Raw genomic sequence first — 25,580 nt, forward strand, 5'->3', positions numbered from 1 at the left:
AATGGAAGGGAGGAACGAGACGAGCTTGAGGCCACAGGTGCAGCCAGAGACTATAGCAGTACACGAAGGATCGGCAAAGAGGCCAAGACATGGTTATTGCACGGAAGACAAACAAATGTGGGAGACTAGGGGAACCCAGTGGGGGGAGCAGGAACAGATGCAAGAGGCCGCGACTCTACATCAAGAAGAGTCAACAGTTAGCAAACCAGGGCCAGGGTGGTAGAGGTCAGGGAACCCGAAACTGACTAGATCAGGAACGGAAGAGCTGACATGCGCTGCCCCTATGGGCATGGAGGTGATAGCTTCTGGCTTGAAGGAAATGATTGCAGCCATGAGGTTGCCACAGACCCAACTACCAATCTTCGAAGGGAATAGCCGGAGGGAGTATTGGGAGTTCATTCGTGCATTCGAACAACACATAAGGATGGCCGCAGTCCCAGAGGAATATAAGCTGCAGACGCTCATGCAAGCATGTGCAATGCCTGTCAGGAACACGCTACAAACATGCAACTATTTGGACCCAAGAGAGGGTTATGAGAAGGCGATGGCCATCTTGGAGAACAGATATGGAGACAGACATCAGTTCGTCCGAGAGATTGTGGAAGGAATACTTGAAGGGTCCTTGATCAAAGGTGAGGATGAGGGTGGCCTTAAAAAATTCGTCAACAAGTTGGGGTCTTGTATTCTGAGTCTGGAGACAATCGGCAGATTGCAGGAGTTGAACACCGTTCGCTCAGTGGACGTGCTGTCGCGTCGGTTGCCTGAAAGGGCACTTATGCGGTATGAGGATGAAACTTATGCCCACAACAAACGATACGGGTAATATCCCGGTGTTAAATGGTTGAAAACCTTTATCCTGGAGGAAGCGAACAGAGTGTGTGTGAGGAGGAGAACCAAGGAAAGGGGAGCAACCACCAAGCAATCCACCGAGGTTGGTGTTAGAAGGAATCCAGATGGGCGTGTGATCGGCTTGGCCACCACTGGTGATGACGAACCTGCAAATGAGAGAGACTTGTGTCAGCTGTGCGGGGGGCTGCACACCCTGGTGGGTTGCAAGAAATTCCGTGCCATGGGAGTTGAAGAAAGGAGGGAACACTTAAGAGGCCCAAGCTTGAAAGGGGCAAAAGGCGGGAACGAATGACTCACCGCAACGGCAAGAACAACGCGGATACATGGGCAGCTGTGCAAGGTGGTGTTGCCCATTATTGAAGTGAAGGCGGCTAGTAAAGGCTTGGATGCCGTAGTCCAGACGAGAGCACTTTTAGACTTTGGCAGCAACCGAACCTTCTGTACGTCCCAGTTGGCAAGGAGGCTGGAGGCACCACGGAGAACCGTATGGGTAACAAAAGACACTATAACTCAGGTGACGGTGCAGCGAACTGAGGAGATAAGACTTAGTAGTTAGCAGCGGGCATTCCCGTAAACCAAACCGGAAGACATCGCTGCATGGGGTGATTGTCACTCAGTGACTCCCTGAAGGATTTAGTAGCCACTGTACAGGACACAGCACGATGGAGTCATTTGGAGGGAATAGAGCCACTGAACACGTATGAAGGTGAGATGCAATTATTGATTGGTCTTGATGCTCCGCAAGCATTGACACCCTTGGAGGTCAGGGCAGGGAGCAGTGGAGAACCCTTTGCGATAAGGACATCGCTGGGATGGACCGTCAGCGGACCTGTACAACCTTGTGCTGAGGTAGAAGACAGACCAGAGGGGGTAGGATGTGTGGCTGTAGTGGACAACAATTCCCAGGAAACACGATTGGAGGAGCAAGTGCGACAGTTTTGGAACTAGATGCAAGTTACTTGAAGAAGGGAGATGGCCTGTCCATTAAAGACAATAGGGTGATAAAATTGTGGTCAAGCATGGCGACAAAGGTGATGGGGCACTACCAGCTCCCTATACCATTCAGACGAAATTCACCCAAGCTCCCAGAGAACAAGTTAATGGCATTGAGGAGGTTAGAGAGCCTGAAGAAGAGGCTGCTCAGAAACCCGCCCTTATGCCAGCGCTATGCAGAAGAGATGGAGCTGCTACTAGATAAAGGCTATGCCGAATCGGTGCCTCATAACGAACTTCACGCAAGGCCTTACGTGTCCTGGTATCTGCCACACCATCCGATGTTAAACCCAAACATCCCGGAAAGGTGCACATTGTATTCGACTGTGCAGCAGAATGTGGGTCGGTGTCTTTAAACAGCCAGGTGCTACAAGGGCCTCATCTAAATAACAAACTGCTGTGGGTATTCCTCCGGTTTCGCCAAGGGTCAGTGGCCCTCATGGCGGACATAAAGGCTATGTTTCACCAGATCAAGGTAGCTCCGGAACACAGGGACGCCCTACGATTTCTTTGGTGGCTAGAAGGGGATGTACAGCGGAGTCCCCTAACATACTGGATGACGGTGCACCTTTTCGGTGGGGTCTGGAGTCCGTCATGTGCCTCGTATGCTTTAAAACAAACCTTTCTAGATCACAGAGATGTATGTCCTGACAACATGGTGGATGCCCAGTGGAATTTTTATGTGGACGACCTGCTTATCTCAATGCAATCTGCTGACGAAGGAGTAAGGTTGGCAGAACAACTGCGACACGTCACCTCGCTGGGTGGCTTCAGACTCACCAAGTGGGCGAGCAACAGTAAGGAAGTACTGTACTCGAATCCATTCCCGAATCAGAGAGGCATAAGGAAGTAAAGGAGATCGACATAGAACGCAAGCCTCTTCCTGCGGAACGAGCACTTGGAGTAAGGTGGGACCTGGAGAAGGACCAAATGGCAGTGGTCATCAAACTCTTTGAGCAAGGGGGGTCAGTTACAAGGAAGGATCTCTTGCGTGTAATCAGATCAGTATATGATCCGCTCGAATTCCTTGCACCATTCCTCATTCGCTCCAAGGTCATCTTTCAAGAGGAATGCAAGAGGAAGAAAGGGTGGGACGAGGCTATATCTGACAGCAGTGAGGTGCAGTGGCGACAGTGGCTGGTAGAATTAACTCACCTCACAGATTTCAGGATACCACGGTGCTATGACCCAAGAAGTGGAAAGGGAATGTCATTTCAACTACATCACTTCTGTGATCCTTCGCAAGTGGCGTATGGAGTAGTATCATACCTGAGGATCTCTGATGGGACCAGAGACGTTCGTTGTGCCTTTGTCTACGGAAAGGCCAAACTGGCCTCGCTAAAACAGCTGACTATACCCCGTCTGGAGTTATGTGCTGCCGCATTGGCTGTCAAGGTTGACAAGCCATTAAGGCACGAGCTATCGGCCGACGTGGGAGGGTCCATCTTCTGGACAGACAGTGTGATAGTACTACAGTATATACGTAACACAGAGAGGTGGTTTCACACCTTCGTAGCCAGTCGAGTTGCGGCCATACACAAACAATCAGAAGTGACCCAATGGAGGCACGTGGGTTCAATACTGAACCCAGCAGATGACGCGACATGAGGACTGAGTTGCTACGAACTGAACGGAGGGTGTAGATGGTTTGAAGGGCCCAACTTTCTCCGGCAAGAGAAAAATCACTAGCCGCAAGAGCCCCGACTTATACTCGACCTGGGGACGGACCCAGAAGTAAAGGGGGATGCTACATCTATGGCAATGGGGGCTAAGCATGGAGAAGACCCGCTGGCGAGATTGTGGTCCAGATACTCGTCCTGGCACAAGCTGCTGTGGGGAGTTTTATGGATTAGAAGGTTTTTGTATTGGAGGCAAATGTGAGGACCAAGGCAAGTTGACAAATCAAGACTGAGGGTGAGTGAGCTCCGAGCGTCTCGAGCGGCAGTGTTGGGTTGTGTACAATGGGAATATTATGATCCCGAGATAAAGGACCTGAAGGAAAACTTAGGAAAACGAGCCCACTGTTCCCGGTGGAGCCGCACCTGGGGGAGGACGGACTCCTCCGTGCTGGAGGACAGTTGGAGAAAGCCCCCTTGATGACGGACAGCAAATACCCCATGCTGGTGCCACGGGACCACCATGTCACAGAGCTAATAGTAAGAGAAACCCATAAGAACAAGGCTGGACACTCAGGAAGAGAACATATACTAGCAGTAATGCGCCAGGAGTTCTGGGTGCCCAAGGGACCAAGGCTGATTGACTGTGTGCTAAAACGGTGTCTCATTTGTCGCCGAGTCAATTGGAAGGAGTCACTGCAAAGACAAGCTAACCTCCCTGCCGACAGGGTATGCATGGTGAAGGCACCATTCACACACACTGGTGTGGACTGCTTTAGACCATTCATCGCAAAGCAGGGTAGGAAATGGGTGAAGTGGTGGGGTTGTCTGTTCACTTACCTGAACACAAGAGCCATACACCTGGACATTCTTGATGGACTAGACGCTGATTCATTCCTCAATGCAATAACGCACTTCTCGGCAAGGAGGGGTGTACCGGAGCGCATTCATTCCGACAATGGAACAAACATGATTAGAGCAAATAAGGAGCTCTGGGCCACAGCTCTCAGCTGGGAGAAGCATGACAAGATCTTCAATTCACTGTTGAGGAAGGGAATTGAGTGGGGGTTCAACCCACCGCATGCATCGCACATGGGCGGTGTATGGGAGCGACAGATCCAGACAGTCAGGAAGGTCTTGCAAGCGGTAGTAGGCGTGCAAGTTGTGGACGATGAGTAACTCCACACATTCTTTTGCAAAGTGGAGGAGATAGTCAACGGAAGGCCCATCGCCCCGACCTCCAATCACGTCAGCGACCTCGAAGCACTTACTCCAATGCATATTATGTGCCCTAAGACTGTACCTCACTCCCCATTAGGAGGTAAGGCCGAAGAACCTGTAGGGGACATCTACCGGAAGAGTTGGAAGCATGCAAAGTTCCTAGCGGACCAGTTCTGGAAGCGATGGTTGAAGGTGTACTTACCATCCTTACGACAATACCAGAAGCATTTCAAGCGGTTGTGTAATTTCCAAGTGGGAGACCTGGTATTGGTGACGGATTGGAATGTACCCCATAATCACTGGGTTCTGGAAAGACTGGTAGAGGCGAATCCCGGTGACGATGGTGTGGTGAGGCATGTCAAGGTCAGGACGTCCACACGCAAAACCCTAACACGCCCAGCAAACAAGCTGTGTCTGCTGGAAGGGAGGTGCGAGTGAAAGTGTATATAGTATTAGTCGTAACCGACCAACGGGGGGAGTCTTACTGCATCTAATGCAGTAAAGAGAGAGAGAGAGAGAGAGAGAGAGAGAGAGAGAGAGAAAGGGAGAGAGAGAGAGACAGAGAGAGAGAGAGTGTAGGAGAGAGAGAGAGAGGCACAAGGATGGTGTTTATATGTATGTACGGTCGTGTCAGCATAACATCCATTAGTCTAGCTATAATGAACACCAGGCCTTAGAATAGATGCTATGGGCGAGTGTGGGGGCAGTGTGTGGGTAGTCAGGGATGAGTGAGGGACGAAGTGATGTCGATCCTTGGATTTACTAGACAGAGACTGCAAAAGGGGGGAGGTCAAGCGATGTGCGACTCCACGTCCATCCCGTGGAAGTGTTACTATGAATATTACGCCTGTGAGGGACTAGTGTTGTGTACTTCAAACCCCTACCCACACACTGATACTGTAAGATGAGAATTGGACCCGCCACGAGTGAGTTGCCCTTGCATACTTTAAGAATGCTTATTGATCTGCACGTGGTTGATGTCACGACATAATCCGATTATAAATGTAGGAAAGTAAGGACAAGAATTAAAGCGATATGTGTATACGAGGTAAACTTTGGTAAATTGTAATTATGTGTATGACCAAGTGTTATAACAATGCGTGATGCCATTATAACATACTGAGATAGTAAAATTGCAATTCCAGGTATGACCGAATAAATAGTCGAGTCCAGCTGGGCAGGTTTCATTACCCGTTTCTCCCTCCGAGAGTGCAGGCGGTTACAGTCATACTTGGGGTCCGTTGGTGGGGGAAGCGGGGCGGTTACAGTAGTGTTCCTCAGGGCTCTGTCCTCTCACCAACTCTCTTCCTTATATTCATCAATGACCTTCTAAGCTGTACATCTAACCCTATCCACTCATAAGCTGATGACTCCACCCTTCACCTTTCCATTCGATTCCCACAACGTCCATCTCAGCAGTTACTTCAACAAACAAGGGTTGAGGCTGTGCCACATCTAATGTTTGACTTGGCTCGTGTCTCTGACTGGGGTGAAAATAATCTGGTTGTTTTTAATGCATCAAAGACTCAGTTTTTCCACCTATCAACCCGACAGGATCATCCACAGGTATACACACTAATATTTAATAATATTTAGCTTAATCCTGCATCATCGTTGAACATGCTTGGGGTTTCATTTACTCGGCACTTATCTTGGAAAGTTCATATTGCATCTCTTGTAAAATCTGCTTCCAAGAGATTGGGTGTGCTAAGCCGACTCCGTTCCTTCTTTACCCCTGCACAATTGTTGACTCTATAAAGGGGTTTATTCGCCCCTGGGTGGAGTACAACTGTCATGTGTGGGGAGGTTCCCCGCATACAGCTCTTCTCAATAGGGTGGAGTCAAAGGCTTTTCGTTTCATTAACCCTCCCCCTCTTACTGACTCCCTTCAACCACTGTCTCTTCGCCGCACTGTTGCATTTTTATCTCTTTTCTATCGCTACTTCAATGGTCACTCTTCCTCTGAACTTCTGCATGCATTCCTCCACTTCTACGACGGGTGCGTAGCACCCGTCTAGCAGCGAACTCTCACCCCTTTTCTATCCAGCTCTCTGATGCAAGAGTTAACCGTTACTCCCAGTCCTTCATTTATGCAACAGGTCAACTCTGGAACTGTCTCCCTCTGTCTGTATTTCCTGGTTCCTATGATCTCCAGCATTTCAAACGCAGTGTGTCCAGGCATCTCGAAATGAATGGATCTTGAATTTGGCTCTCTCTTGTATTTCGTTTTTCTTGGAAGGAACAGTTCTGCGGGCTCGTTGCCTTTGGTTCCTTCTTCCTCACGAAAAAAAAAAAAAAATCAAATATAAATGGAAGAAGTGACAAAAAAATCAACACTAAAGAATTATAGCATAGAGTCATAACAGACGAGACAGGAATAATCCAAAAGTAAAGACTGGAAAGTGCTTAAGGACAAAGAAGGCAAATGAGAAAAGACGAGAGAAAACAAGAGTATCAAAGAAGAAAGTGTATCAAGACACACCTACCATAAATGTGAGATGAATGAAGAAAATACCCTGGAAGAGAAAGAGAACTTAGGTTACTTCTCTCGACTCTGCCACAACAGCTAACCTCACACACCCAACATTCACGCCATTGCCCAACCTATCACTTACACTGAAACAGAGGCTGATATTCATTCTTGAACTCAAATAACGTGAGCTAACATCCTACTCACACATTACTCATTCTATTCTTACTACTCAATCACAGGTACTAACGCATAATTAAGCTCACGTCACATACCGGTACTATAACTCTCTCGACTCACAGCTTTACTTATTCTGTTACATTCATCCAAGGACATATTTGTACTAGTACACTCACATCACCCTTACATTTTTTTAAACAAAACCTTCACTATGCACTCATACTTTCTTTTCACATTTTACTCATTGCATATGCACTTCTCACACTGTGCATCATTCACATGTACTCATTGCTTTCTCATTTGTTATTTATTCACACTAAATCCCTTCAGTTCAGTTACTTTTATTTGATGGTTATGGTCACCAGAAGATGCTGTTCATTCAGTGACACACCCTTGGAACGGAAAAATTTTGGAACAATCTCCATGAATCCCCTAATAAAAAGACTGTGTTTTTAACGTTATTTTTGCAAACACCAGACAAGCGACAAGTTTATGCAGCTTAGTAGAAACATCTCAGAAACTAAGTTACACAATGCATAACTCTACTCCCTGCACATCAAGATATCACTTGCAGTTTGTTGTCACACTTTACTTACTTTATGCTCACTTCTCGCACGGTACTTTATCAGATCAAAGCACCAAAGCAGCTTATACCAGGGTTATTAACAAGATGGCTGGGAAGGCCATCTGTTTCAAGCAACTCCCCAACATTTCAAGATTTATGCTTTGCTCTTACACCTCAGTTATTCCCTTTTTTCTAATATCTCACATTCTTTATTCCTTTTATTCTCAAACATTTCCAGTGAACACCACATTCACAGACGCAGAACTTTCAGTAATATTGTATTTCACTTTTTTCTCATACGGATTTGTATTCCACTCAGACACTTCTCTCCCACTATTTGTTCGCCTCTCTCTCTCTCTCTCTCTCTCTCTCTCTCTCTCTCTCTCTCGCTCGTAATAATGCTATACCCGTAATCCTCTTAGCCAGCCTCCCTCGGCAGTAGTACAGTATATAGCACACCTGTATTGCACCTTTCTAAGTAATAAGACGGCCATAGGTTCGTGCGTCGCTGCGTCCTTGCGTGGTCGAAGCAACACGACACACCTCCCCAGCGCCCCAGCCAGTACGTTCACCCCAGTACCGTACCTGCCCAGTCTATTGTTTTTAGTACATGCAGTTTCTCTGATGTTCCCTGTCGTCTCTTGCCTAATATTATACTGTTTGCCACTCTCATTTATTTGTGGTTTGTTCACCTTTGTTATCTCAGATCGCTGTTTCGTCAGTACTATTTTATAACTGTGTGTGTGTGTGTGTGTGTGTGTGTGTGTGTGTGATAAAACTGATATATAGGCCTCTTCTTACTCCCTTGGCTAAAAGAGATCTTCCCTAAAATTTATATGTGTTAAACGTTCATGATTGTTTGACGTCACCACATCTAATGTTACGGTATCTCACCAATGCACACTATGATGCTTAGAAATGCCACCAATTAAATATCACTGTTGTAACGGCAAGGCAAGACTTACCGTCACCTCTCAAAGGCTGTGTAGCTATGATATTTTTCCCCTCTAATTTTACGAGTATTTACCTAACAGTTACTTTTCCTTAGTTACGCAACACTATCAGTTCTCATGTAACACTCCCATTTAGTTACATTAATATGAATCTACTGCTCTGTTGGTACGCAGCACCTTTCAGTTCACATATAAAATTTTATAAAGTTACAAAAATCTACACCATCAGCGTTATGAGGTACACATTAATAATCACACGTCTTGTCCCTTAAAATGGAGATTAGTTGGCAAAAATTTACGATTCGGCTTTTCATTGATGGGCACTGACTTAAAAAAAAAAAAAATAGAATTCGGCTTCTTATATATGAGTTGCATTTGTCCGTTCTTTCGTCAACCGGAGGCAAATCCACAAAAGAACCCTACATGCATTTTTTTTTTTTTTTTTTAGATTTGTCATCACATTTCATATCCTTTGTAACACGGTGATCGTTACGTACTTCCTCCCAGTTTTCTCATTACATTTCAGACAACTCAAAAATTTAAAGCGATATCTCACGAATAAGATGTCTAGCCGCCGCTGCCGCTGCCGTGAAAGGGATGCTGTCTTGATCATAGCTAGGATGGTGTTGGTCGTCCCTAGCATCCCGACCCTCCATGGTCTCCCGGGTCAGTCGAGGCTATAGTTCTTGGTCTCTCATTGTGCTCAGTCGTCTAATAATCCTCTCACCCCCTCCCTCTCCCTTTCTCTTTGCCCTCCCTCCATCTCCCCATTCTCCCTTTCTCTGTGCCCTCCCTCCCTCTCCGCTTTCTTTCACTCTCATCTTTCCTCAGCTCCTCTCTTTCTTCTTCCTTTTTTTTTTTTCTCACTTCCTCTATCCCTTTCTCTCTCTTCTTCCACTTTTCCCTTTACCTTTTACCCTTCCTTCCTTCTCTCTCTCTTTCTCTCTTCCTTTCTCTGTCCCTTTCTCTCTCTCTCTCTCTCTCTCTCTCTCTCTCTCTCTCTCTCTCTCTCTCTCTCTCCTTTTTTCTCGTTTTTGTTTTTGTTTTGTTTCTCCCTGCCTCTCTCTTGTTTTTTCTCCCATACCCCACTCCTCCACCTCCCTCTCAGTTAGGTCTGTCTATAGTTCTAGACCTCTCCTTGTGTTGACAGCCTCCTTTTAACTCCTCTCACTCCCTCATCCTTTCCCTTTCTCTCTCTCTCCGTTCTTCTGTCTTCCTCAGTCTCTTGCCCTCTACTTTCTTCTTTCCTTTTCCCACTTTCTTTCTCCCTCCCTTTCCTTTCTTTCTTCTCTACTTCACTTCCCCTTTCCCCGTATTCTTCCTTCCCCCCTCGTCTCCTTTTCACTACCTCTTCCTTCCTTTTTATTTCTCTTTCCCTTCCGTTTCCTTCTCCTATCCTTCCCTTCTTATTTTCTCCTTTCCTTCTCCCCCCCCTTCTCTTTCTCTCTCTCTCTCTCTCTCTCTCTCTCTCTCTCTCTCTCTCTCTCTCTCTCTCTCTCATCCCCTTCGTTACCACACGTATCACCGTAGTTAAAAAAAAAAAAAAAGGAAAAATCGCTGGTGGTCTGAAGCAGAAAACCGTCAATGATGAGAATCTGAAAACATGTAATTCTTTTGTATTTAAAGTCCTTTTTCACTTTTTTTTTTTTTTACCTTTTTGCCTGTGGTTTGTCGGCTTCGTATTTGTAGTCATGTTCGTGTGGTTTTTAAAAGAAAAGCTTAAAATGACATCCTCATATTTAATGGATTAGTAAAATGACAAATGCAAGATTGCAAGATCATGAGACAATTAATGTGTAAAAACTCTGCAGACAATGACTGACTCTGAATGTGTTTAATGGTGTGTGAGTGTGTGTTTGTAAATTAGTGGATGCTAGGATGTGTCTGTGTGCGTTTGACAGTGATTTTATGTGTTAGAGACTAAAAATGAGAGAGAGAGAGAGAGAGAGAGAGAGAGAGAGAGAGAGAGAGAGAGAGAGAGAGAGAGAGAGAGAGAGAGAGATTGGTAAATATAGGAATGTGATCCAGTAAAAATATGAATTAAGGTGAGCAGTGAGGTAGATATAGGGGTAGGCGGTGGCAGAATCAGTAGAAAGGCGTCTGCAGTCCTAATGGACCCAGGTTCGAATCCCGGATGGGGCAGGGAACAGTTTAAGGATATGAATTTCTTAAAAAGCAGACTTTTCTGATCTACCAGATCATCCGCCGACATGTCATAAAAGTACCCCCGTTAATACCAGTACACCAGTCCCGTATGAGACAGCCCTAGCATATATTCAATATTGATCGTGGATGTTAGCGCCGAAGTGGTGACATGTGGTGATGTAGGAGGACTACTGGGCCCCAAGGATGACTACTGGTACTTGGGAATAAGCCTTGAAGCCTTTGCCCAGAGTCGGACACGTAAAAAAAAAAAAAAAGAAAAAAAAAGAAAACGAGAGTATTTATTAGACCATAAAGAGGGGTAACTATAAAAATGTGGGGTGCGAGAAAAAGGTAGAGTGTAAAGAATGAGGGAGAGCTGAGGGGAGAGCTTAAGGAGGGAGTGAGAGGAGGGGGAAGTGGGAGGGTAAGGGGGTGGTCACGAGATGGGAGTGAGGGAAGGAGAAAATAAACGAGGAGGTAGAAAGGGCAAGAAAGAGATAGGAGAGAGGAGGAAGACAGAAGACGAAAGGAAGTGTGTGGTAGGAATGGGAATGGGGAAAAGTAAGGGACGTTGAAGACAGGAATTGGGGAAAGGAAAGAAAGGGATTAGGAGAGGGAAGAGAATAAGACAGGAGGTAGGTATGAGGGAGATTGTGTGAGAGGAGATAAAAAGAAAGAGTGAGGAATAACTCGTAGGTAAGGATGTAAGGGGAAAGGGGATGAAGAGATGGGAGGGAAGGTAGAAGAAGGGATGAGGCGAGAAAGACGAGGGGTGTAGGTAAGGAAGAAAGGCGGAGGGGAGGAGGGGAGGGGAGAGAGGGGAAGTATAAGGGTGTGGGGGAAGGGAGAAAAGGTGGGACTGTGAGGGAGAGGAAGGGTAATGAAGGGAAAAAGAGAAAAGGTGAGGGAATGGAGATGAACAGGGAGGGATGGAGGAAAGAGGAAGGGGCAGTAAGTGTCATATGAGAGGGGGAAAATGTAGGGATGGAAGAAGGAGAGGTGAGAAGGAATCTGAGAGGCGAAGGAGAGAGAGAAGGATCTAACGGGTGAGAGGAGAAATGAGTATATGAAGGGTGACAGGACAGAAAGGAATAAGAAAAGAGATGGAGGAAGATTACGAACAACAAAAGCCTGGTCTTAGAATGCTAGTATAAGCCTGGCCTCTCCTCACACGCACACACGCACACACTCACTCACTCGCTCACTCGCTCACTCGCTCACACACACACACACACACACACACACACACACACACACACACACTCTCTCTCTCTCTCTCTCTCTCTCTGCTTATAAGTTCAACCTTTTAACCGTGTAAAAATTCTTTCTATTGAATAATATTCAACAGGAGTAAAGCAGAATAAAATGCAATTTTTCCCTCCACAGTGAATGCAAAGGTAACTGCATGGATTTTTTTTTTTTTCGTAATTAAAATCACCAGGGCCTAAATGAAGTTAAGTTCCAAAATGCAAATACAGGAGTGAAGTTTTAAGTAATCCCTAATCCCATTGCGGTCATGGAGAGAGAATGGGAAAAATTAACGCGGAAAGAGAGGTGGCTGGGAGGAAGGACTGCCGCTTCCTCTCCTGGCTCTCGTCCGCTCGTCCCTGATCGCATCTCCTCCTGACCTTGGTAAGGACAGGTAACCTTGGTATATGGATGGGATGTTGCTAAGTATCACCATTTTTATAATACATTTAGTAATTTAAAATGGGAATACTAAATTTATTTTCAAAAGTTTGTTGCCTGAATAGAGATGTGGACACTGTAATAGAATGTTTTGAAAGGTAAGAAGGAAAAGTAGTTGACTTGGAGTAAGAAGTGCTGTCAAGTTAAAGGGTATATTTTTATTCTTTACAAACAGGAATGTACTGTTGATATTAGTGAGCTAGTACATTACGTTAAATTCTTGTTCTACATAAGTGCACATAAAGATATTGATACAGGTATATATATAGGTATTCTCCTGCATTTGGATGATTGATATCTAATTAGTTTGGCTTATTAGTCCATATCTCCCTGTTAGGTTTCTTTTTCTTTGCATAACATTAGTATTCTTTACTTAGATGGTTTCTTCTTCGTGTGATTCTGGGAATCTAAGCGTTTTGTTGGTGTTCCAGACTTTTTGTAAATTTGCTGTGCCATTATATGGTTGTTTCTAATTGCTGTTATAGTTCTGATGAAGAGTGTCTCAGCCTCTCAACTACTTAGTGTGTTCCTCAGTTTTATACGTGATTGTGAAGTCTGATATTATTGAATTTTCTTTTATCTCATATAACAGTTGCTGTGTGTGTGTGTGTGTGTGTGTGTGTGTGTGTGTGTGTGTGTGTGAGTGTGTATGTCAGTGAAGTATGTGTATTAAAGGATATCAAAGCAAGTGTCACATTCACAGTAACGCATAAAAGGCACATCCTCATCATCGATCTCTCCCTGGCTAGCACCTATTTTATATTGGATCTGCTTGTCTGTCTGTCGGTCGGTCTCTGTCCATAAATGTATTTGTATCTGTTTCAAGCTATTTATGTATCTGCCTGTCTTCCTTTCTCAGTCAATCTATCTATCTATCTGGATATCAAAATCCTAAAACAATTACATAAACTTAAGAAAAAACGCACCATGTTCTTCTTCAGGCTCGTAATGGCAGTAGCGGTGTTAGTGGTGATGGCTGGCCTGGCTCTAGCCACCAGCTTTCACAACACACATGTAGAAGCAAGGAAAGTCGCCCCCGTGGTATTGACGAGGCAGGGTGTGGTGAGGGGCGTGAGGGAGTACTCGGAGAAGGGTGTCCCCTTCTTCGCCTTCTACGGCATCCCTTACGCTGAGCCGCCCTTGGGGAAACTGCGCTTTCAGGTGAGTGAGTGGAGTAGGGTTGTTTCAGTGCCTTGTTTCCTTCGTCAGACGATTTCTTGCCTTAGTCAGCTCTTTAGTTTTCTCATATTCTGTCTTCGTCGGATTCCCGTGTGGAGCTGTTCATCTTCGTTTGGTGTTAGAGAGGGATGCCTTTAGGTGGTGGCGCCAATGTTGCTGGGTGGTGGAGCTGCTGGGTTGTACAGACGTTCCTCACTTTCCTCCTTATCCTCCAAAAGAAGGATGGTGGACTACAGAAGACAGGCAACTTCAGCCTGCAGTCCATTGCATTCACGTCCAGATGAGACTGGGGTTGCTGTTACTACTCCTACCCCTTCTCTTTTCTTTTTATATTCTTTTATATTTCTTCTTTCTCGTCTCATTTACTTTCGTTTCCTTATCCTTTTTTTTTTTTTTCTTTTTTAGTTGTCCTTGCATACTATTCATATTCATTCTCTTCTAGGACCCAGTAGAAGCCAGACCGTGGGTGGGTGTGAGGGACGGGAGCTGGCAGCCTGATTCTTGTATCCAATTAGCCTTCTCGGTGACCAAGGCCAACGATACGCTCGACAAGGAGGACGTGTTGGGCTCTGAGGATTGTCTCTACCTCAATGTCTTCACTCCACGGGTAATAATAATAATAATAATAATAATAATCCAATCCTACGTTGCCCCATGAGGAGCGTAGGAGCCCAGGGCTAGGCAAGTTGGTCCTGACATTTAGGATGATAGTGACCAGCCTCACTCATCCCTGAATGGCATTACGTGAGCAATAAATCCCAACTACCCCTTTGATATAAACCTTCACTGGCTCAGTCTGATTGGAGCTCCATAATTACCCACTAACCCACCAGGCGCCAAAATTTAGTTACATGGTTACCACTCAGCGTAGTAAATGGTTTCCTGGTGTACAGGAAACTATTTGGCTTGTCACTCAGTGTAGAGCTACCCACAGACAGAATGAAGAGGAAAGAAAGAAGGAAAGAAAGACAAAAGAGGATGGAAGAAAAGAAGGATGGAGGAGAGGAAAGGGCAGACATCCGAGAGCGGCACTACACTGAGTGAGTGGATGGTGAGAGCCCCCACCTACCATATAATAATCATCATCATCATCATCATCATCATAATAATAATAATACATTTAGCAGCGCTCGAGAGACGTTTGCACCTTTACAGTTACAAGAACCTGGGAAATTATTCATGTATAATCCAAAATTATCTGCGATGGTTCTTTTACCTCATCCTGGGGAGATTTTCGTCGTTTTTTTTCGGCGAATTTCACATACTTCAGTGGCAGAATACAGTAAGGTTAGAGCTCTACGTCCTATCCACAGTACTTCCTTGTGACCTGCGCAATGTTCTTACGTTAGTCTCTCATAACAGATCAGCATGTTTCGGCTGTATGGATTCCTCAACTGCTCATTATTATATCAGCTTGGAACCCAACAGCTGATCACCAATTTATACATCAGCTTAGACGTGACCTCTCTATTCCAAGCAAGGTTATAACGTTGCGCCTGGTCGAAGTCACTTCCGGCTGACACACTCCACCAAAACGTCTTCTCACACACTGGAGATGGTGGGAATCGGTGTAGAATCCTGTTGAAGGAATTTAGAGGTAGCGTGTGCAGGTGAACTGAAACTCAGCAGATTAAATATCTTTTTATTGGCCACAGAAAGATACACCTGCGACACTGAGAGAGCTCAGAGTTTATACGTCCCTCTCTTTTGAATGATAAGTGCGTTCTGCTGTTAGCTGGCCGGCGTCCCCCCTGGGTGTGGCGCTGAGGTCAGCATATTCAGAGGTGCCAAACCTCACAGACAACTGGGATTTATACTTGAATAGAAGCATTATAACTTTACCACGTACATTATACACCTCAGTAAAGTAGTATTGATTACATTAAAGTATACCAACAAGGTAAATATTTCCCCCAAGACTTTAAACATATATACAATTTATATTTCTCTATCGCCTTGCCTTTACTGTAGTGTTTATGATAGAAAATGCTGGGCTCTGCAAGTCCTAATCGCTCATCCTTCCTATGCCACACTTTGCAGTGAAATGGTGTTTGGTTGCTTATCATTCACACTATATTGTACATTGTTAAATATGAATAAATAACTTCGTATGTAATATGTAACAATAGTGTGAAACTACAACTCGTCATGGGAAACAATATTGGCACCAGAACATTGCTCGGCCACACCTTTCGACGTCCCCGTCGACATTGTTGTCCTAACTACTGTGTAGCCTAACCAGTGTGTAGGGTAGCTAACTATTTAGCCACGTCCACTTGCAGTCCGCGAGAACGGACCCGTGGTTTTAGTGGGTTTCTCATTCGGCCTCGTAGATAGTAACCCCAAACACAAACATAGGACAAGACCACTACAAGTAGAAGACCAACGCCAGGACCAAAATAGGAAGGAGAAAGGTATGAAGGGAGATAGGAGAGTACATATGGTTCTAAATCAGTGTTGTTCAGGTGGGTGAGGAACTGTATCTCTTTGAGCACATGAGACAGCCTATTCACATTCAAGGTAGAAACATTGAATGAAGGTAAAAAGGGTCGTAACTGGGACGAGAAGTTCACCGACAAGGCTAGATGGTGCTTGTTAGGCAGAACTGCTATCTCTTTACTGTGTAATTCACAATACTCGGGTGCAACATAGTAACCCTTTACCGTAAGGAACTGGTTTTGTGAGGCACATGTGAGTGTCACGTCCTCTGTCTCAGGAAAGAAGTATTGTTTCGCATGTACATGAGCATGGAAAACTGATTTCAGTTGAATGGGTTGGAAAGTGCAATGTTGCAGTGCAGAGGAAGTGTTTGTGTCCAACAGGGTCATCTTACATTTCTTTGTCTCTGGCGGAATGAAGTCAAAATGGAAAGCAGGACATACATGGAGATCAAGAAATGAGGCCCTACACTTCTCAGATTCATCCACAGTCGTTTCAGCTATATACCCTTGGTCATCCGACACAACTAGCACCTCTGGTCCTTCATTCAGAATAACAAGTGTATTGTTAGTAGTAGCAAAAAAGAAAGGAATGAACCACCACGCATGGTATGATACAGCATTCCTCATAGGTACCAATATCAGGATGCCCTCTTGGGTCAACTGGGCCTCTAACAATGGGTAAAAATATTCCAGTTGACTCATACCAAAAAGTGGCGTAAATCCATGCTTCACCATAGCTACATCAAGAACATTGATTAAAATGTGAGTAGGAAGCAATAAAGCATTAACCCTATTCAAACTTGCATCGATTAAGCCGTCCACCATATTGGCTGCATGCGACTCCAAAGCAGTGGATGACTTGTCGAGAGCATGTAAGTACTCAGCAATTAACACTAAGTTAGCCAGGGTTGGTAAGTTAGTATGGATGTTGTTCACAACTCCTACGAGATAGTTGGTAGTCTTAATTATCTCGTTGACTTTGTTAGTGAACTCACCTAATTGTTCATACGTGTGTACGATTAGCTTGTTATACGTCTTTGCCGCCAATGCCAAATCATGCATCTGTCTACCAAATTGAATGACGTCCATGTCTAGTGCTGTACCAAAAAGCTTTTGAGACAGGATACCTAGGAGATCCACAAGTCCTCTCTTAGTACGTGCGTGGACATGCTTGGAAAGATCAGAATCTGCATTAGGTAATGCGACATGCAATTTAGCGAGCCTGTCTGTGAGCCTAACTATATGTCCAGTGTGAAGCTCGCTTATACCATGCAAGGCTTGTACCAAAGCTTCATTATCTGAGGTCTTCAACTGTGGGTTCCAGTTTAATAACTTGCCGACTTCCGACAGTTGTTGTCTGAGGTGAAACAATCCCTTAGAGACCTCTTTAACAATATCTGGAGTTTGGAGATATCCTTCCATTGGATAGTATATGCATACTGCATCCTCTACTATCACTACCTCTCCAAGTGGGCTCTTCAGTGCTCTCCTTCCATTGGATAGTATATGCATACTGCATCCTCTACTATCACTACCTCTCCAAGTGGGCTCTTCAGTGCTCCTGGCATCAATGCAGTCGTGTCCGTGTCCGACGTCATTCCATAGGTCCACTCCAAGCAACGCAAGAGGAGTCCAAGTGCAAGCCACATGTGTGTAAGAGAAGATACTCCTTTAGTCGCTCTTACTGTGGGATTGTAGCTTGGTGCGATACTCTTGGTTAGGGACAGTACGCACAACGATGTAGACTGTGACGAAGACGGGGGACAACACATCAGACGATTGGTTAGTTAGGCTTAGCTCTTGACTTACTGGTTTGTTCCTGTCTGCATGTACTGCCTCCTGAGTTCCAGTAGCATCATTCCTTAATCGATAAGTATGTTCAAGCATGTGTTCCATAATGGTATATGGTCCGCGGAACTTAGATCTGAGCTTGGAAGTTCTCCCAGGGTTGTTGATCATAACCTTCTGGCCTATCTCCAACGTTTTTCTTTGACTATCTTTGTGTTGTTTCACCATCATCTCCGCTTTTGAGGCTTTTAATTTTTTCGTACTTCACTACGTATGCATTGGAACTTTGATAGCTGTACTTTGGCATAATTCTCTTGATTATACACTGGGGTAGGAGGTCCAGCGGGCAAATCGTAGGGTAACACCTTCTCTCCATAAAGGATATAATGAGGAGATTTCCCCATTGACGAATTTTCTGAGGAGTTGATGACTGCCGCTACATGTGGCAACCAGTCTTGCCAGTCTGCCTGAGCAGTAATTGCTGGTCTCAGGACTTCCAGTATCTTCCTGTTTGTCCTCTCCACCAGGCCATTGCTCTTGGGACTGTAAGGCATAATAAAGACTTACCCCATACGTACGACAGATTTCCTCTAACACTTGGTTACGAAATTCACCACCATTATCGCTGACCAATACCTTAGGTGTTGACTATGGACAAATCACTGAGGTTACCAAAGCATGCGCCACCTCCTCTGCAGTTTTCGTCTGTAAAGGTGCTAAAACAGTGAATCGCGAAAAATGGTCTACTGCCACCAATACATAGCCTGAGCCTTGATGACTCCTTGGCAATGCCAAGAGATCAATGGAGACTGTATCCCACGGTTTTTCCGGTAGGGGATATTCCAAAATGGAAGTCAGAGGTCCCCTGATTCCTCGCATTTCCACGCACTTGACACATTGACTAATGTGGGCTTCTATGTCCTTCCTCATGGTCGGCCAATAGTATTTCTTTCTTGCCTCACGTATGCATCTGTTACGTCCAGGATGACCCGCTGGAGGTACATCATGAACCAACTGTAACACGGTTTGTTGTAATGTAGCAGGAACAACCAACTGATACACAGTGTCCTTCCTGGAGGGCTGTTTATATAAAAGGCCCCGTTGAAGATGGAAGTGAGTCATCGGTACAGGAAGTTCAGGTAAACATGACTTGTCGCCAGACTCCAAGGCATCGATGACTTGAGACCACATCGTATCCCTTTGTTGTTCTGCTTTTACCGTGTCCTGGGAATACCCAGAAAGAGGGATATCCTCAGATATGGCAGCAGCAATATTTTTACTCATCTCATCGGCAACGACATTTTGTCGGCCTGGTAAATATCTGACCTCTGGGTCAAACTCCATTACGTTGCTGAACCAACGTGCGACCTTACCGTGCAAGTTCATCCCCTGAAACAAGTTGCATATGGGTGCATGATCCGTTAAAACAATTATCTGGTACCCGAAGATGATATCCCGAAAATGTCCTAATGCCCATATGACTGCTAATGTCTCCAAATGCGTTACCAAGTAATTCTTCTCCGGGGGTCTTAGTGCCCTACTGGCATACGCAATGGTGTGTGTTTTGCCTTCCTCATCCTTTTGCTGTAACACCACTCCCAGTCCTAAATTTGAGGCGTCCGTGCACAGGTAAAAAGGTTGAGTATAATTAGGAAACGCTAACACGGGTATCTCTGTCATGGCTTTCTTGAGGTCATTGAAGTTTTTCTCTTCTGATGGTCCGCATTGCCATGCAGCATACTTCTTAAGTAGCGTCGTCAATGGTGATGCAATAGCAGCATAATTGTGGACAAAGCTCCTCTAAAAACCAGTGAGCCCTAGGAATGAGCGAACATCGTCCTTGGACTTGGGCTTAGGGAAATTTACCATGGCCGTAACCTTATCCGGTAGAGACTTGATGCCATCACCATCAACTAAGTGCCCCAAAAATCTAACATTTGCCTTTAGGAAATCGCACTTCGATAGCTTGATTTTCAGACCCGCGAATCTTAAGATTTCCATCACTCTTTTTAACTTACTAAAATGAGTGTGTATATCCTTGCTCACAATTATTAAGTCATCTAGATATGCCAGGACGTCCTGCCCAGTCATGTCACCAAACAACTGATTTATCATCCTCTGAAACGTCAAAGGGGCATTACTCAGTCTAAAAGGCATCCAGAGAAATTCAAAGTGCCCACGGTGAGTGCTAAAGGCAGTGATGGGACACGACTCTTCAGTCAGCTCCACCTGCCAATACCCTGATGCTAGATCCAGGCAGGTGAACATGGTATTTCCTTTACCCAAGGACTGCAGTAAGTCTCTGAGATGTGGAATCGGGTAACGTTCCGGTATGGTTACCTTGTTCACTTGCCGAAAATCTACAACAGGTCTCACACCACCTTCCTTTTTAGGCACTAGAAAGAGTGGTGCATTCCAAGGTGAGGAAGAAGACTGAATGACTTCATCATGAAGCATCTTTTCAACTTCCTCTTCCACTGCTTTCCTTTGGCTGTGTGGTAGGCAGTATGCAGGCACATATATCGGATTTGTACCGGGTTACAACCCAATATGATGCTTCACCTTGTCTGTCCTACCCAGCAGTTCTCCTGGAAGTGCCACTACGTCGGAGAATTCTTTAAGAAATGCTAGCAACCGCGTTTTATGGGCAATGTTATCTGTTACCTTCACGTATTGTTCTAGCAGCTTTCCTCTCCCAAGACGTGTAGGTTCCGACTGAGTCGTTGTATGTGATGTGACAACGGGAGAGATCACTGGTACGTTGTTGACTTTCTTTACAGGGGCACCATAGGACAAGTCGCCTATATAACAACCATCTCTGAGCTTAACTGCGCCACCACTCATATTTGCGATGAAGAGGGGCGTCTTCTGGTCTGGTCCGACACTACTCAGGGTGGACTCTAGTGACAATGCCTTATGTTTTACGGTCTCTGTTAAACATATGATATCAATTCCCTCCGACACATGAGGTACACGGACAGGAATTTTGCAGACAGTTCGACTGGGTAAGTGGTGATTCCCACTCACTATAGCCCTGACCTGCTTCCAATCCATATCGTCTGTTTCGTGTGCATCCGGTGACACCCTTGACGTTTCACTTGTCGGGGTCACAACTGGTTGAACGGCTCCTGCTTGGATGCCAGTTCCAGCTTGTGTTGCTGAGGGACTAAGGCCTACAAACTCTTTTCCATTAAAGGAAATGGAATGTCTCTGAGGGTGTATAATCACGTTATACTCCTCCATGGATTCAAAGCCCAATAACCCATCAGCTGGCAGAGGAAACTCCTCAGCCACATAAAATGTAGCACATAATACAGGAGATCGTTTATCTGCCCTCAATGTCAATGGTACCTGGCTTACGATCTTCATTTTACTCCCTGTCACACCTGTCAAAATTATGTCAGGTGCTGACAACGTCCAATTAGCTTGAGGCATTTCATACTTCAGCCTCTCTAGCACCTTACTAAAAATAAGATTTGCACATCCTCTAGTGTCCACTATCAAAGACACCTGGCCTTTCCCTATGATCCAAGGTATCGAGAGCAAATCCACCTTTTTAATAGCTGCCACACACGCATCGGTGGACTGTACGATTTTATTTACTTCTGCGTGCAACCCTGAACTTCCCCCGAACTAGCTTGGTTACCTAGTTTTTCCCGATTGCCAAGAACAGTTGGGCAATAGTTCGACGAATGAGGACACTGCCCATGGATGACACACCATCTTTGCACTTTTGGCTTTACAGCTTTGGTCTTTTTTTGGGGAGAGCTAGTACTGGGTTGTTTGTTGTCTACGTGCTTTTCAGTACTAGGTCCAGAAGTGGTGGGAAGGTTGGGCTTGGCTGCCTGACGAGCTGCCTTTTTAACATGCCAACACTTCTTATCTGTGTGACCAGCTTTATTGCACACAGTACAGAATCTGCCAGCAGGGCTTTTCTTTGTGTGCACAGCTAAGACACTACCGCCCTCTCCTTCTGCCTTTGTTTTTAGCTTAAAGTTCATGTCAGGAAAGGCTATTTCAGGAGGTCTTTTGGTCTGCCTAAGTACCTGAAGTCGCGTAGCAGGGGTTAAACAGGACAGGAATTGTAAGTATTCAGGTAACCTTGCAACCCTTTCAAAAGTCAATCCCCAAGCTGTGTCTCCCCAGCCCGAAGCTTGCAAGGCTTTGCTAGCTTCTGCATAGCATATGCCTGCCTTCGCCAAAGCCTGACTTTCAGTACAGTTGTTGCTGCTGTGCTCTATCTATGAACCTAAACACCCAAGTATCTAACATGTAGCAGTACGCTTGCAAAAGTGTTAATTAGCGCTGCCTTAAACTTTTCATATTCACGAGCAGTAGGCCCAGCTTGGAATAATGAGGCCTCTAGCATTTCCACTACTGGGGAATTTGGCTTAATATTTACTTTAATATGCCAAATCTTTTCCCCGTCACTAGCAAGCTGCAGCCTATTTATCTGGGCCTCACAGTCTCGTAAAAATTGGTGGATGTTGTAGTCATCTTCCCCAGTAAACTGTAAACTCGGTTGGGCTGTAGGTAGCACCTTCATACAATCTGGGTTCGAAGGTGCCTGAGTAACAAACTGTCCTTGGGACTGTCTAACAGGCGCTACAGGAGGTAAAGTTGAAGGAACGCTAGCAGTAGCCAGATTAGTGGTTGCCATGTTTGGTAGTTGCCATAAGGGAGGAAGATTCATCTGAGTTTGCATGCCAATACTGTTAGTATTCATGTTCCATGGATTAACAGAAGGATCCTGGGTTTGCATGCCAATACTGTTAGTATTCATGCCCCATAGATTAGGATAAGAAACATTAGCAAATAAATGGTCTTGTCCTTGCTGTCCAAAGGTTAATGGTGTACTGAACATGCCTAAGGTGCAAGTGGCTGTGTGAGTGGTTGCACAGCTAGCAGAGATTGTTGGACCTTGGTTATCCTGAGTGACCAAGGGTGCTGTTGTAGCCTGTTCAAAATCCAGTCTCTTCACTAGGAGTACCCTTATTAGCAAGAGTAGTGGCCATTTTGGACCTAACTGAACTTTCAGGAACTTTAATAAGAAAGGCCAGAATGCAAGTGTAAAGTGTTCAAGTTCCCACTATCCAGTTCCTCAGAAGTGTCCTGACTACTTTCAACCCCAAGATGTCCTTCACTCTATAGAGTCTGGGTGCCTTTATCCAGAGTTTCTAACCACTCACACAATTCTTAGTCTGATTCACTTTCCGTCATGGTTGGTTTGTCTGAATCTCCCCTTAATTTTTGTCCCCACTTCTTCACTGTATCCATCTAACCTTGTCAGAAATTATTCCCTTCCCAGTCACAGGAAAAATTAAACTGACACAAATAGATTAGTTATGGCTCTTAGCAATAGAGAATTGGACACAGACAAGACGTACAGCAAATGTATCTATTTAGAATAAACTAAGAAACCTATATTTTTTTAAACACATTATCTAACTAACATGTGCTGCTTAAAAAATGTGTTTAAAGATTCACTGTGCATGTACACACTTAAAAAGTGTGTTTGAAGGTTCACTGTGCATGTACACTACCTAGGTGTCATATGATGCTGAAGATCCCGGTTGATTCGTACTGCAAGTCCACACATTTCGCCAGGTTTCTCCTCCAACCACACGACGATCCTCTCCCCACGCTGGTCCTCAGGTGACTGTCAGTCTTGCGAGACGAGATACCGTATCGCGCACAGCCACACACAGCGCACGCTCACCCTGCCTCACTCCAGCCTCCACATCCAGAGTTGCCAGATGTGTCTAGACGATGCCACCCTTCACCACACTGGCCTTGCCACAAGAACAAGATAACTGCCAGTTCGTGCTTGAAGGTAGAGATATCTCGCCAGGCAGAGATGGAGAGAACGAGATTACCCTGATATCTGGTCCACTTACTCGTTCTGCAATTAGTCCCTTTGCAACAGGAGAGTAGGATTTTCTGTTTCACCTGCAGGATCACGAGCGGTTGCAAGGGTTTTCACTGCACAATCCCTTTAGTACCTTGTCGTATCCCAGCACTGAACACCAATGTTATGTGTGTCATCCCACCACTGCCACCAAAATATTTCACCTGTGTGGATTTCTCAACTGGTCACTGCTATATCAGCTTGGAACCCCACAGCTGATCACCAATTTATACATCAGCTTAGACGTGACCTCTCAATTCCAAGCAAGGTTATAACGTTGAGCCTGGTCGAAGTCACTTCCGGCTGACACACTCCACCAAAACGTCTTCTCACACACTGGAGATGGTTGGAATCGGTGTAGAATCTTGTTGAAGGAAATTAGAAGTAGCGTGTGCAGGTGAACTGAAACTCAGCAGATCAAATCTCTCTTTATTGGCCACTGAAAGATACGACTGCGACACTGAGAGAGCTCAGAGTTTATACGTCCCTCTCTTTTGAATGATAAGCGTGTTCTGCTGTTAGCAGGCCGGCGTCCCCTCTGGGTGTGGCGCTGAGGTCAGCATATTCAGAGGTGCCAAACCCCACAGACAACTGGGATTTATACATGAATAGAAGCATCACAACTTTACCACGTACATTATACACCTCAGTAAAGTAGCACTGATTACATTAAAGTATACCAACATGGTAAATATTTCCCCCAAGACTTTAAACATATATACAATTTACATTTCTCTATCGCCTTCCCTTTACTCTAGTGTTTATGATAGAAAATGCTGGGCTCTGCAAGTCCTGATCGCTCATCCTTCCCATGCCACACTTTACAGTGAAATGGTGTTTGATTGCTTATCATTCACACTATATTGCACATTGTTAATTATGAATAAACAACTTTATATGTAATATGTAACAACAGTGTGAAACTACAACTCGTCATGGGAAACAATATTGGCAACAGAACAAGCATTCAAGCTGGAGAGGTGTCAATTTAGTCGAAGCTGATATGAAGGGACATGAGTTATGATGTTTACCATCAGCCCAACTCGATTCCCACTTAACCCCTTCAGGCCGGAATATTACAGTATATTCTATCGCTTTAACTTGGCCTAAAATTGCCATATCTCCATTTTGAATGTAGGAAGGTATCAGTAACTCAACACTAAAATATGGTGCTAGTCACGAGGAAATGCTAAGGAAAGAGCCCATAGTTTTGTTTTCTTCTGCCACTGGGTTAATATAAGCTCCAAAAGGACGAAAATCTGGGCCAAGTTAAGGTGGAGAGAGTACAGTAGTTTACTCTTGCCACAGTACCACGATACGTCGCAACTTTTGGTGATTTTTAATTATTTCTGTTTGTAAAGGGGCTATAGAATTTTGAAAAGTTTGACAATTTTCCTTTCGGTAAAAAAAAAAAAAATGATAATAATCTGGAAGTAGGCCTCGGTTAGCAAGAATTTTCCTAAACAATTCGACGTCTGAGCGAAATAATTAAAACAAGAAGTGAAGCAGGATGTAGAAACAAAAGAAGATAAGGCACAATAGCACGTGAATTATCAGACGGTATAGCTAGTGAAATGGACCAC

The 25,580-nt window shown here is 44.9% G+C and overlaps 5 protein-coding genes across 5 annotated transcripts in view; all 5 read left to right on the forward strand.

The window, feature by feature from the left end:
- The first annotated feature begins 283 nt into the window (after positions 1-283).
- LOC145399079 (uncharacterized) lies at positions 284-823 on the forward strand. Its single transcript, XM_080271833.1, has one exon. The coding sequence runs from the start codon at positions 284-286 to the stop codon at positions 821-823; it is 540 nt and encodes a 179-aa protein (XP_080127959.1).
- A 1,458-nt stretch (positions 824-2,281) lies between these two features.
- LOC145399080 (uncharacterized) lies at positions 2,282-2,695 on the forward strand. The gene has a single exon (XM_080271834.1). It carries the CDS (start codon positions 2,282-2,284, stop codon positions 2,693-2,695), a length of 414 nt encoding a protein of 137 aa, XP_080127960.1.
- A 77-nt stretch (positions 2,696-2,772) lies between these two features.
- LOC145399081 (uncharacterized) lies at positions 2,773-3,450 on the forward strand. The gene has a single exon (XM_080271835.1). The coding sequence runs from the start codon at positions 2,773-2,775 to the stop codon at positions 3,448-3,450; it is 678 nt and encodes a 225-aa protein (XP_080127961.1).
- Positions 3,451-3,616: 166 nt separating this feature from the next.
- LOC145399082 (uncharacterized) lies at positions 3,617-4,637 on the forward strand. Its single transcript, XM_080271836.1, has 2 exons — positions 3,617-3,731; positions 3,826-4,637. Exons 1-2 carry the CDS (start codon positions 3,617-3,619, stop codon positions 4,635-4,637), a joined length of 927 nt encoding a protein of 308 aa, XP_080127962.1.
- An 8,971-nt stretch (positions 4,638-13,608) lies between these two features.
- The window catches only part of LOC145399084 (carboxylic ester hydrolase-like), a 35,818-nt gene continuing 23,846 nt past the window's right edge, over positions 13,609-25,580 (forward strand). Inside the window, exons 1-2 of the mRNA XM_080271837.1 lie at positions 13,609-13,842; positions 14,303-14,467. Of these exons, the coding sequence (XP_080127963.1) occupies positions 13,609-13,842; positions 14,303-14,467 (399 nt within the window). The remainder of the gene's footprint in view (positions 13,843-14,302; positions 14,468-25,580) is intronic.

The sequence above is a fragment of the Coenobita brevimanus genome, chromosome 47 (genome assembly GCF_032717465.1).
Source record: "Coenobita brevimanus isolate Jiangsu-jjx chromosome 47, ASM3271746v2, whole genome shotgun sequence".
Lineage (NCBI taxonomy): Eukaryota > Metazoa > Arthropoda > Malacostraca > Decapoda > Coenobitidae > Coenobita > Coenobita brevimanus.

Coding starts and splice junctions, on each gene's coding strand:
- LOC145399079 (XM_080271833.1), top strand. CDS start 284: ATGGGCATGGAGGTGATAGCTTCTGGCTTGAAGGAAATGATTGCAGCC.
- LOC145399080 (XM_080271834.1), top strand. CDS start 2,282: ATGGCGGACATAAAGGCTATGTTTCACCAGATCAAGGTAGCTCCGGAA.
- LOC145399081 (XM_080271835.1), top strand. CDS start 2,773: ATGGCAGTGGTCATCAAACTCTTTGAGCAAGGGGGGTCAGTTACAAGG.
- LOC145399082 (XM_080271836.1), top strand. CDS start 3,617: ATGGAGAAGACCCGCTGGCGAGATTGTGGTCCAGATACTCGTCCTGGC. Junction 3,732..3,825: donor AGGCAAATGTGAGGACCAAG/GCAAGTTGACAA, acceptor TATGATCCCGAG/ATAAAGGACCTGAAGGAAAA.